At 65.4% G+C, this 11,670-nt stretch overlaps 1 protein-coding gene across 1 annotated transcript in view; it reads left to right on the top strand.

Moving 5' to 3' along the window:
* Positions 1–2: 2 nt before the first annotated feature.
* The window catches only part of CLPTM1L (CLPTM1 like), a gene marked incomplete at its 5' end in the record, with an annotated part of 14,240 nt that continues 2,572 nt past the window's right edge, over positions 3–11,670 (top strand). Inside the window, 12 exons of the mRNA XM_059416767.1 lie at positions 3–158; positions 329–429; positions 1,245–1,434; positions 2,726–2,874; positions 3,791–3,869; positions 5,907–6,024; positions 6,244–6,338; positions 7,064–7,148; positions 8,247–8,350; positions 9,734–9,799; positions 10,531–10,581; positions 11,201–11,283. Of these exons, the coding sequence (XP_059272750.1) occupies positions 3–158; positions 329–429; positions 1,245–1,434; positions 2,726–2,874; positions 3,791–3,869; positions 5,907–6,024; positions 6,244–6,338; positions 7,064–7,148; positions 8,247–8,350; positions 9,734–9,799; positions 10,531–10,581; positions 11,201–11,283 (1,277 nt within the window). The remainder of the gene's footprint in view (positions 159–328; positions 430–1,244; positions 1,435–2,725; positions 2,875–3,790; positions 3,870–5,906; positions 6,025–6,243; positions 6,339–7,063; positions 7,149–8,246; positions 8,351–9,733; positions 9,800–10,530; positions 10,582–11,200; positions 11,284–11,670) is intronic.

Here is an 11,670-nt window from a genome sequence, read left to right as displayed (position 1 = left end):
GGCGCGGCCGCGGCTCCTTCACCGGGCTGGTGGTGGGCGTGTTCGCGGCGTACGTGGCGCACACCTGCTGGGTGCTGTACGGCATCGTGCACACGCGGCCGTGCGCCGGCGGCGGCGGCTGCATCCGGCCCTACCTGGCGCGGCGGCCGAAGCTGCAGGTGAGCGCGGCCCCGCGGGCGCGGCCCTTCCCGCCGGAGCCGCCGGGCCGCGGGCGGAGGCCCGGGGGGGGGGGGCTGCTCGCGGGGGCGGCGGGGCGTCCCCGGGGTCGCGGCTGGGCGCGTGCTGCCCCCCGGGGCTCCGCCGCCCGACGGCCCGCGTGTGCCCGCAGCTCAGCGTCTACACCGCCACCCGGTCCAGCCTCGGGGCCGAGAACAACGTGGACCTGGTCCTCAACGTGGAGGACTTCGACGTGGACTCCAAGTTCGAGAGGTGGGCGCGGGCGGCGCGACGGCCGTTGCGGGCGGGACGCGGGCCGAGGGGGCGCCGCGCGGGCGGGTGTTGGCCGCGCCCCGGGTGCGCCGCGGCCGGCCCGAGGGCGCCTCTTGCGCCTCAGCCCGCCGTGGCTCCGGAGCGGGGGCTTCTGGGGGGTCCGGCGGGGCGAGCGGAGGCAGCGCGTGCCTTCGCAGCTGCGGGGTCCCGGTGCGGGGAAGACGGCTTCGCGGAACATCCAGGCGGAGCTGACGTGGACGTGCACAGGCCTCCGCGGCGTCAGGAAGCGCGTGGCCCCGCAGCTCCGGTGAGGATGCGGGCAGCTGTAATTAGGAAAGCAGCTGCTGGTCAGGAGTCCGTTTCCTTCTTCGGAGGTGCCCGGGGCCGTCACACAGGGCAGCGGGGCCCTGGGACGCGCTGGAGGGACAGTCCTCGGGTCAGCCCGCCCGGGCAAGAGCCCTGGGAGGCCGTGCAAGGGGCGGGGGAAGCGATGAGCCTGGGGTCGGCCTCAGCTTGCCTGGCCGCCCTCGGCGTGACCAAGGCCAGGAACTACCTTCTCTGAGCGCCAGGAGACGGAGGCAGGAACGGCAGGTGCGTCCAGCGTTGCCGGCCGCAGGCGTCTGGAGGGACCGGCCTGGGAAGGCCGGCACTTGGGGTTTCAGTAAGCCGGCAGGTGGGTTTCCTTCCAGCGCCTCTGAGCTGAAGTTAGTTCGAAGCGGCAGAACTTGTGAGGACACTTGCGGTAGCCTGTCCGGTGTGTGTATGTGGGTAAGCGAACGTGGACACCATTGGAAGACTCTTCTCTTTTGGTTTAGGACAGTGAACGTCTCTGTACCAAAGAAGACGAGGAACAACGGGACTCTGTACGCCTACATATTCCTGCACCACGCCGGCGTCCTGCCGTGGCATGACGGGAAGCAGGTGCACCTGGTGAGCCCTCTGACTACCTACATGGTCCCCAAACCGGAAGAGGTCCATCTGCTCACCGGGGAATCTGCTGCCCAGGTGAGTGCGTGACGTCACTGGCCTGCCGAAGCCTGTGCTGTTCCCTGGGAACACACGTTCATGTGTTGCTACCTGTGTGGCTTCTATCCGGAGCTGCCCCGACCCCTGGAAAGTGAAGCAGACTGATGTAACGGGCGTGACGTGGGTTTGCAGATGGTTTTCATCCCGAGTTGGTTGCATGTGGTTCAGGTGATCGAGGGATAGGTTCCTTCTCAGGCCGTAGACCCTCTCAAGCTCTGGGGAGCGTCTGTGCTCCCCAGCCGGGTGTGGGGGCGTGTCTTCTGTGAAGCTCACCCACAGGCTTCCCTGGCAGCTGGGAGGCTCCCCACCCGCTGTCGGGCAGGACGGCTCTTCAGTCTTTACTTTGTTCACAGTCGGGAAATGGGACCTCGTGTGGGATTCGTTTTTGTAGAAGTTTGCATACGAGGAAACTGGAATTCTCTTAGGTGACTTACGAAGCTGTGGGTAAAGCAGAGGCATGTTGGTATTTGAGTGTGTTTGGAACAGAACATGGGATCATTTGTACACGGACACATAGCTTTCCAGGAAGCATCTGTGAGCCCGCCCCGTGTGGGGTCCCCTTGGAAAGACCCCTTCAGGTCCTTTCTCGGGGGGACAGTTTGGCCCGGCTTCTCAGGGCTTTCCTGGGGCATCAGTGAGTTGGTGGATCTTAGGGGTGTGAAGGAGTCTGTGGGGTGTACAAGAGCTAAATAAGCATTTGCTGTGTTACTTGAAAATGGTTTATAAAAGAAGTTACTGTAGCTGAACCACTCTGTTTAGGTGGGAGGTTCACGAGATGATCCTGGAACACAGAATGTGTCAGTTAGATCTGGAAGATTTTCCTGGCAGTCCTAGCCACTGCGCTGAATATAGCTCTGTCTAGGACTGCCGCCCAGTCCCAACATCTGTCCTCCAGACGACTTGACAAACGTGGTCAGGGAGCAGAGTCTCGGTGCCAGCAGCAGGGCTGCGAGTTCCGAGCGCCCACGCCTCCTGCAGCTGGCCTGGGACTCACCCTTCTCAGAACCCCCGGGGAGCGGGCCAGGCTGAAGGCTTGACGCAGGGGTCGGTGGTGCACAGTAGGGCCCCTTTGGCTTGTGTCGGGAGATGGGAGAGAGGCTGTCACTGTGGCGGAGCTGGCGGCTGTGGGGCCCCCACACTCTGCCAGGCACTGCTCCCTGCTTGTGCTGTGTCAGGATGTGGTCCTGGGTCCCCAGACCGGGCCCAGGGATGGCCCCTCCCCACCCCCCCAGCACTGGGCTTTTCCTGCTGAGTCATTCTTTTCGTGTAGCAGCAGCTGGAAGCTGAGAAGAAGCCACCGAGTGCCCTGGACGAGCCTGTTTCTCACTGGCGACCGAGACTGACCCTGAATGTGATGGTGGAGGACTTCGTCTTCGACGGTGCCTCCTTGCCTGCTGATGTGCATCGGTACATGAAGATGTAAGTGCCGCTGGTCCCGTCGGGGAGGGGGAGCAGCTCTCTGGGGGCTGGGGTGGAGGGTGGGGGACGCCTGTGGAGTGTGGCCCCGCAGACCCCAGAAACAGATGGACCACACCAGCCTCCCTGAGCCACCCCGCGATAAGAGCCCACAGGGGTCTACAGTGCTGCCTGGAGCGCCCCAGGCCCTGTCCCCCCACTTTGGAGTCTTGCTGATCGAGACGGCCACCAGAGCATGAGGCTGTGTCACGCCACAGCCCCTGGAGACTTTTGTCTGCGGCCTTGGTACCCCTCGTTAGTACTGTTTGTCGCTTTGACCGGACTCGTTTATGTGAACTGAGAATCGGTCTTTAGGTCGTCCTGGAGCCATCACGAGGTGAGCACGAGTGTTGAAATCACTTGACCAACTTAGACTGTCTTGCATGTTAACTAAGATCTGATACCGATGGCCATGCGGCTCCGAGGAACAGCTGTGGCCAGACTGGTTTTCCTGATTCACGTGTCAGGAGTAACTGTGGTGTTGTCACAGGACTTTTCTGTTTTTTAAAAATTAAATTTTATTATTGAATGTACAAAACAGTTGCGTTATTAGACACGTAGAAGGTATAAAAGGGTCATGAAAAGCCTCCTGCCTCCCCCACCAGGTGCAGACAGCAGCTGGATTTTATTTCCATTTTCCCACTGCGTCCCTGGGCCCTCCCAGTCCGGGCATACATGGGCTTGTCGCTCTCCGTGGCCCCTGGAGTTTCCCTCTGGTTAGAGGTCTGGTTAGACCCCCCCCTGCTTCCATGGGGAAGGTGTGTCTGGGGGTCGTGTGACCAGAGGCCCATGGAGCCGTGGCGGGGTTTCTCTGGGGTACATCCAGCATCTGCGCTATCTCTCGTTCCTCTGACGGTGACTCTGGAAACTGCTCCCCCAGGATCCAGCTGGGGAAGACGGTGCACTACCTGCCCATCCTGTTCATCGACCAGCTTAGCAACCGGGTGAAGGACCTCATGGTAAGCACTTACCCCCCCACCGGCCCTGCCAGAACTCACCCGCGGGTCCCTGACTTGGCGGGGGCTGCTCTGGGGTCCCCGTGCCCTCCTTCAGTTGAAAAGAACTGGGAAGGTTCTGTGTGGCGGTTCTATTCAGCTCGCAGGTGCAGAGTGGCTTAGGGTGGGTCCTGAGCCAGCTGCTCCCTTCAGGTGTTGTCACCGTCCACCATGGAGCCTTTGGTCTGCCCCTGGCCCCCAGGACAGCTCTGGGCAGGGCTGAGCTCGCAGGCAGAAGGGAACTCACACTCTGTCGGCCGGGGCAGATCAGGGGTTCCGTGAAACAGAGCTGAACTGGGAGCAATAGTGACCGCGTGACGGGTATCGTGGAAGATCACTGCACCAGGCTCGGTGCGGACCGCTGCCCAGACGGTCTGACGCTTTCTCCCAGGCCTGTGGAGGTGTGTCTGTTGTCTGTGTCTTCGGGGTTATTGAGGTCACAGGTGGCCTCTCCAGTCTCACTGGGTACAGCTGGACTGGCCGCCCTGTCCTGTGGCTCGTGGACACATCAGCATTACTTGTGGACGTGCAACAGCAGGGGCTGTGTGCGTGGCCCCGCTGGAGTCCGTGCTCCTTGCTAGCAGATGAGACTGGGGCGTGGAGAGCTCAGGTGCTCGGGGGTGCACGGCAGGGAGCAGGAAAAGAGGCACCTGACCTGGGGCTCCCCCTCTCTGGCCCCCTGCCCCAGCTCTACCTCCACTTGCTGGCCAAAGAGCTTAGACGTGGCCTTCGCTCTGCACTGTTAACCCTGACCCTTGGGGCCCGCACTTCCCTCTGGTGGCCGACCGCATCTTCGGGGCCCGTGGGCCAGAGCGGGCAGTCATTGCCCACCCCCCGCCCGCCCGCTGCTGCCTCCCAGAGTGTGCTGTGCACTCTGTGCAAACCTGGGCGGCGCCGGCCCCACGGGAGCGCGCAGTTGGTGCTCCCTGGCTCCGGGGCTGCAGTGCTCCGGGCTGGCCCAGGCCCAGGTGCTATTCCGACAGGTGGGAGGGCAGCGGGGGGGGGGGTGCTGTGCAGCAGCATTCGCGGGCATCTGCGCTATCCCCGTCGTCCTGGGGCCTTAGTGGCCTCATGGGATGCAGAGCTGCCCCTCGGAGTCGAAAACATGTACGCGGGCCGCCAGTGCTTCTCGCTTCGCCGTCCTGCGGCGTTAGTGCTTCGTCTCACGCAGCTGCCCGCCGGAGAGAACACCATCTTTGCGGAGCAGCCAGCCCACCGGGGCTTGGGCAGTGGCCCCCCAGGGTTTGGCCCTGGCCTGCACCCACCTGCCTTCACGTGGGGCGCTGTCTCGGGGTGGGGTGGGCCGGCACCTGGTTCCCGGGCTACTGACCTCGCGCTCACCGCCAGGGCTTTACTCAGTGAGCAAGGATCGCGTTCACGTGATGTTGTGGTTCGTGGTGCTCACATACTCGCCAGAGCCCCAGAGGAGTGGGGGTCAGTGCCCCCTGTGCTGGGGCGCCTCCCTGCCCCAGGGCAGTAGAGCAGCCCACAGGCCTCCAGACAGAGCGCGCTCTCCTCCCCCGGGCGGGGCGGCCCCACCCACCCCCGGCAGCTCGTCACACCTGCACGCTGCGGGCTTGGGGCGCCGCGTTCTGAGGCTCTGTTGTCCCCTGGATCGGCAGGCCTGCCCGGCCGTGCAGCCCGCACCCCAGTCTCTGTGGGGAGGCGTGGGGACCCTGCCAGCCCGCGCCCGGCTCATCGGCAAGAGCGCGTTCCTGGTGCATCTTGATGCCCCCTCGCGTCGAGGTGGCGGGGCGGAGGGATGAGCAGGCCTGGGTTCCGAGGCACACGTGGGGTTTGCGTAGCTCAGAGGACGAGGACTTGTCACTCAGAGAAGCTCCGCTTAGTGAGGACAAGGTGGGAGCCACCGCCTCAGAGAGCAGACCGTTGCTGCTTGGGGCCGGGCGCGAAGCGGGGGCTTCCGCCGCATGGGACGGATGCGCGGCGGTGGGCGGGCTCCGGCAGCCGGAGGGACACGCACTCACGGCCGCGCTCCTGCAGGTCATCAACCGCTCCAGCACGGAGCTGCCGCTCACCGTGGCCTACGACAAGATCTCGCTGGGGCGGCTGCGCTTCTGGATCCACATGCAGGACGCCGTGTACTCCCTGCAGCAGTTCGGTGAGCGCCGCCCGGGGCGGGGGGCGCCCTTCTGTCCGGCCCGCGACGCGGCCCTCTGCTTGGAGAGCACTGGCGCGTCCCGCCGTGCACTTGGCCCTGGGGCAGAGCACTGGCCTTGCCTGCGGCATTCAAGCTCGGGGCGTGTCCCTGTGGCTGGGGTGTCCCCGACCTCACGCGCCAACTTGCTCAGCCTACAGCGCGTTCCCTCTTTCCTCTCAGGGTTTTCGGAGAAAGACGCGGATGAAGTCAAAGGCATTTTCGTCGACACCAACTTGTACTTCCTAGCGCTGACCTTCTTTGTCGCGGCATTTCACGTGAGCGGTCACGGGGCTGCTGGCTTTGCAGGTGCCGTCGGCCTCCGGCCAGGCTCTGTGGGCCTGAGAGTTGGAGGTCGCCCTGCCTGGGGCCAGGGGGCGGGTGTCTGGACCCGGGTCCCTGACCCCCGGAAGGACTGGGGTTTTGTCTGCGGGTCTTGAAGCCATTTTGGGCAGAAGGGAACCCAAAATCTGAGGCTCGCGGAGGACTCTACGATACGAGTGCTCTGTTACGTCGCTCTGGCGCCGTGATTTTAACGTCCGAGCACTAATCCTTGCACAGAATCCCTTTTCACGGAGGGAGCTGACCCCCACGTGCCGGCAGTGCTGGACTGGAGAGCAGGCAGGGCCAGGGTGGGCGAGGCCGGAGCCGGCCGGCATGGGAGCCCTACCGCAGCCAGTCCCAACGGCTGGGCTGGTCAGGGTCTGTGAGCGCGCGTGTGCTTCCGAGGTGGGCACTGCCCACCCCTGTGCTCCAGGCCAGAGCCACGGGACCCGGCGAGGGCAGTAGGGAGACATCCCCGCGGGCATGCGGCTCACAGTTGCGGTCATACGCCCGCAGTTCTGGCGGGCTGGACAGGACACGAGGCCCCGGGCTTCTGTGGTGCCTGGCATGCGTCTAGCTGTGTCCTTGGGACCCGGGTTGGCTCGTACCCGCAGTCCCTGGGTGGAGGGCGGCCTGGGAGCGGGGTGAGGTGTGCACTGCCGTGCTCCTTTCTTTGCAGCTTCTGTTTGATTTCCTGGCATTTAAAAACGACATCAGCTTCTGGAAGAAAAAGAAGAGCATGATAGGAATGTCCACCAAAGCAGGTGGGTGCTCTTGGGCTTCTGGCCGCTGCCGGGGCCCGTCCTGCGGTTGGTAAAGATGGGCGTTGAAGGCTCGTCTGGGAACATGAGGTGTGGGGTTGTCTCTGACAGCGCCAGCTGGGGCCCCTACGCGCTAGCGGTGCTGGGGGAGGGACGTGTCGGGATCACACAGCGCATCTGGTAGGCCTGTGACCTTGGGCGATGGAGGCTGCACGCCGGGGCCCGCCTCGGCTGTGATACACGCTGGGTCTCAGAGTGTGCTGTTGTGTGGCCGTGGGGCATGGGCCTCAAACAGGAGACAGCTCATTTCTCCGGCGGCGACAGCATGCCTAGGGCTGGGCTCGGCCGCTGGGGGACCCCGTGTCGTCCATGTCTCAGATTGTTCTGTTCTCTGGTGTCCTCAGAGTGGACGGGGGTCCCCACTGAGTCCTCCTGCCCCTCTGGCCCTTCCTGGGGAGCGGGGGGCAGACAGCAGGTGCTGTGGGGCCCCAGGTCCCCAGGTCATGCCTGCGTCCCTCTGGTGGCACCCCAGCGGGCGTGGCTCTGCTGCTTCGGTGGGCAGAGCAGAGGAAGCCGCAGAGTGTTGTCCGTGAGCACCGTGGGGCACAAAGCAGGGCCTTAAAAGGAGAAGGCGGGGTTCTCGAGAGAGAGGGGTTTATCGCGTGGTCAGCGGAGAGGTGGGGCAGGGTGGCCTGAGAGCACCAGGAAGCGAGTCCTGGTCCATGCCCAGAGCCGGCCTGCCTGCGTGCTCTCTGTGCCTCGGGGTGTCTACGAGGGCCCTGCGTGCACTCCTGTATCTGTGGGGACCTGGTGTTCCACGTGCAGGACGTTTGCACGGCCTCGCGCCCCACTGCGGCTTAGCGGAGGGAAGGAGGTGTCCCGTGAGGCCTCAGCTGTGTGCTTGTGGGGGTCGTACCCATGAGGGGGGGATTTGAGGTGTGGGGCTGGGTTCGGGCAGGGGAAGGGCACGGGGGGCTGGTAGGCAGGGTTGGGTGTGGGTCAGGGGTGTGTGGGGCTGACGTGGGGACTGCGGGAACCCGGGAGGCGCGGTGTGAATGGGGCAGAGACAGCCCCTCAGCATGGCCTGCCCCCCGTCCCCAGTGCTCTGGCGCTGCTTCAGCACGGTGGTCATCTTCCTGTTCCTGCTGGACGAGCAGACGAGCCTGCTGGTGCTGGTCCCCGCGGGCATCGGCGCTGCCATCGAGGTGAGTTGTGCGGCAGTGCTTGGCCCTGCTCTCGGCTCCGCACTGAGTCTGATACCCAGGGGTCGGGAGGGGGTGCCCTCCACGGGCGGGGCAGGGCAGAGCAGCCGCTGTGGGCCCCAATAAGCACCTGCCCATCACAGCCGTCTGCCGGGCGTGTTTGACCCATTGGGTGCAGAGCCACCAGCTTGCACTGTGCTGGCTTGAGGAGAAGCCAAGTGTGGGACGAGGCATCTAGGAGCACAGCGCCCTGTGGCAGCCCAGAGGTGTGGGGCTCAGGAGAGGGGTCCTGTGGGGTGGGCGCCTTGGGGCCAGGCCGTGAGGACGGTGATGGGGCTGGGACATGGCGTCAGCAGAGGGGGTGGTAGGCCCATGCCGCTTCCCGATGGCGCACGGGAGAAGAACGAGGCACGGACTCGGCCGCCGCAGGAGAGCGGGGGTGGCAGGAGAGCAGACCAGCGCCCTGCCAGCTCCTCAGTCTCGTGTCTGGCGGAAGTAGGGGAGCGCCAGCAGAGCAGCCGGAGTAGGTTACGCGCTGAGCACGCGTCTTGTGGGCGCCTGGGAGGAAAGAGCAGCGCGTGCCGCAGTGCGCGGCCCATAGTGAGCCCGAACGGGGCTGCGCGCCTTCCTGCGGGGCTCTGGCGGGAAGGGGAGGCGGCGGAGCAGTGCCGCGGGCGGCTTCGAGGACGCGTCGTCCCCTCCCCCAGAGGCCTGTTGCCAGTGCACGTTTTTCTTAAGGCTCTACAGAAACTTGCTTGCCGGCTGGTGTGGTTTTTCGTGGCCTGTGTTGTAAGCAGGGTGTGGTCCTGAGGGACGGTTACAGGCCAGGACGTCCTCCTCTGGCCTCCGGTTACCGCCCTGTCCCGGCCGTGCTCCCGTGCCCCTGCCCGCGGGCGCTGGCCCACGTGCTGGTCAGGTCAGAGACGGCACTTGGTCTGCCCATCAGGGAGCGAGGGTGGGGACCCTCCCGTGGCCACCTGTCACCGTGTGGAGCCCAGCTCAGGAGCCGCTGTGCTGCGCTGGTTGCCCCTCGGTGAGGTGGTGAGAAGGGTTGGGTCCCCCGGAGACCGGAAACGGCAGGACTTGGGGCAGAGGCTCGGGGCCTCCCAGGGCGAACCAGGAGAAAGGTGCCGGGGAAGCAGGGGGCAGGCAGGTGGGCAGGGACGGGGCTCGGCCGCGCAGAGGGCCGCTTCCCTGGGTGCAGAGAGGAAGTGGGGGTGTCCGCGTGGGCAGACGGACTGATGGTTGGGCGTGCGGGCCGGGAGTTCCGTCGGGCTGGGCTGGAGGGGCCAAGCAGGCAGTCACCGTGGGCCCTCAGCTTCCCGCAGTGCGTTCTGGGGACTCCTTCGTCCCAGAGGCTGAATGTCTGCTCCTCTCCGCCGTCAGCTGTGGAAGGTGAAGAAAGCCTTGAAGATGACCGTGCTCTGGAGAGGCCTGATACCCAGACTCCAGGTGGGGGCTTCTGCCTTTGGGACCGCGCCGCTCCCCCTCGGCCGCCCCCTCCCGCCACACACCAGTCAGCCGCTCGCCTGGCCTAGAGCGCCTCCCCCGCGTCTCCCGGCGGCGCTCCGGTTAGATGCCCCCCTCGGGCTGGGGATCCTATGGGCGCGTGGCTCCAGGTAGCCCCCAGCAGATGAGTACATGGAGCAGCTGGTGGAGGCCAGAGTGGCCGCAGCGTGCGGATCCCTGGGCGGGGCTGGACCCATGTGGACGTCCCTGTTGGGGACGGAGCGCGACAGCGCTGACAGCCTGATGGGCCTGATGGGGGCTGGGGGTTGGGGTTGGTCTGAGGGTCTTTCAACACACTCTGCTTTTGCTGCCATGATGGACCCGTTCAGGAGAACTCGGGGTTCACAGCTCCCCAGTTCTGAGGCGTGAACCATCAAGGACAGGGAACCGGGCAGGAGAACGAGGTCCGTCCTGTTCCCTCGGTGAGGGGACGTGCTAGTGGGCGTGCCCCTGCCACACATAGCACTCGCTATGGCCCTTGGGGACCTCTTTGGGTCCTGGGTGGCTCTGGGGCATGGGCGATGTGACTGGAGCCTAGAGACATCCGGCTGGGGTCGCCGTCGCTGGGGGTCGCCGTCCGGGCGTACCTGCCCATCTGTCTGTGGCCATCCCCATGCGGCTCGCACTTGCCTGGAGTCAGGTGACTGACGGGACCGTGTTGGATTTTCTGACAGTTTGGCACTTACAGTGAGTCGGAGAGGAAGACGGAGGAGTATGACACTCAGGTAGGCAGCGAGGGTGGGGCTGGGGCACTCTGGAGCCCGAGGGGGACACACCTGCGGCTTAGGCTTTCTGACTTGGGGAGGGAGGCTTGGGGCTTCTCCGCGTCCCGGGTCTGGTAGGGAACCTGTGCTGAGGTGTCCCCAGTGGTTCGTGTGGGGGCCGTGATCCCACGTTGTGTCGCCAAGACGCTGGTGAGCCCTGCACATGGGGGCCCCTGTCCTGAGGCCGGTGGCCCCCGCATTGCTGTGGACATGCTTCCTGCTTGGGGACCATGGCCCGCTCTGCTTCCTTGGTGTGTGTTTGCCCTCGGGCTCTGCTGGGATCCCAGTGTAGCTCCAGACACACCCCGGGAGGCGCCCCAGGGTGCACCTACACAGCTCGCGGGGGGGGGGGGGGCTGCGTCTTCGTCTCCGTCTCCGGCAGCTGTTCCGTTGGCCTCCGGGGGCTGGTGGGCTGCCTATCGCCCGAGTCCCGTCCGGCCTCACTCCTGGTGGTGTGTTCCCGGCACCCGCCGTCCCAGCACCGTGCGGGCTCGCCGCCTGAAGCCGGGGGCGCTCGCTCTTCATGCTTGTCTTTCCCTGGCACACGGGGGAAGTTCACGAGGTAGCCTGTTCCCGGCAGGCCATGAAGTACTTGTCTTACCTGCTCTACCCTCTGTGCATTGGGGGCGCCGCCTACTCCCTGCTCAACGTCAAGTACAAGAGGTAGGACACTGCCCAGCCCCCGCTGCTGCACATCTGCCTGGGACACCCCTTGGCCTCTGGCCCAACCCGGTCACCTCTGTGCCCTGTGCCCCCTGCCGTGTGGGCAGGGCCTCGCCCAGGGGACCTTAGTCTGCAGTGAGGGCGCCGAGGCCGTCGTGCAGGGCCCCGGGTGTCCATGGCCCTGGTGTCTGGGACAAGGGTGGATGCGTCTGGACAAGGGGAAGCCAGGCCAGGCAGGCCAGTGCGGGTCTCCGGCCGCCACCTGGCACTTGTGTTCCAGGGGTAGGACTAGCCGCGGGTGCCTGCACCGTTTCCCGCCCGTTGTTTCCACAACGGTGCTGCCAGCCGGCAGGGCGTGCGCGACGGCAAGGCGTGCACGGCGGGGGG

Source organism: Mustela nigripes, chromosome 12 (assembly GCF_022355385.1).
Source record: "Mustela nigripes isolate SB6536 chromosome 12, MUSNIG.SB6536, whole genome shotgun sequence".
In the NCBI taxonomy this organism is placed as follows: domain Eukaryota; kingdom Metazoa; phylum Chordata; class Mammalia; order Carnivora; family Mustelidae; genus Mustela; species Mustela nigripes.
Note: the sequence above shows the minus strand (reverse complement) of the source record. Positions and strands in the feature narration are given on the sequence as shown.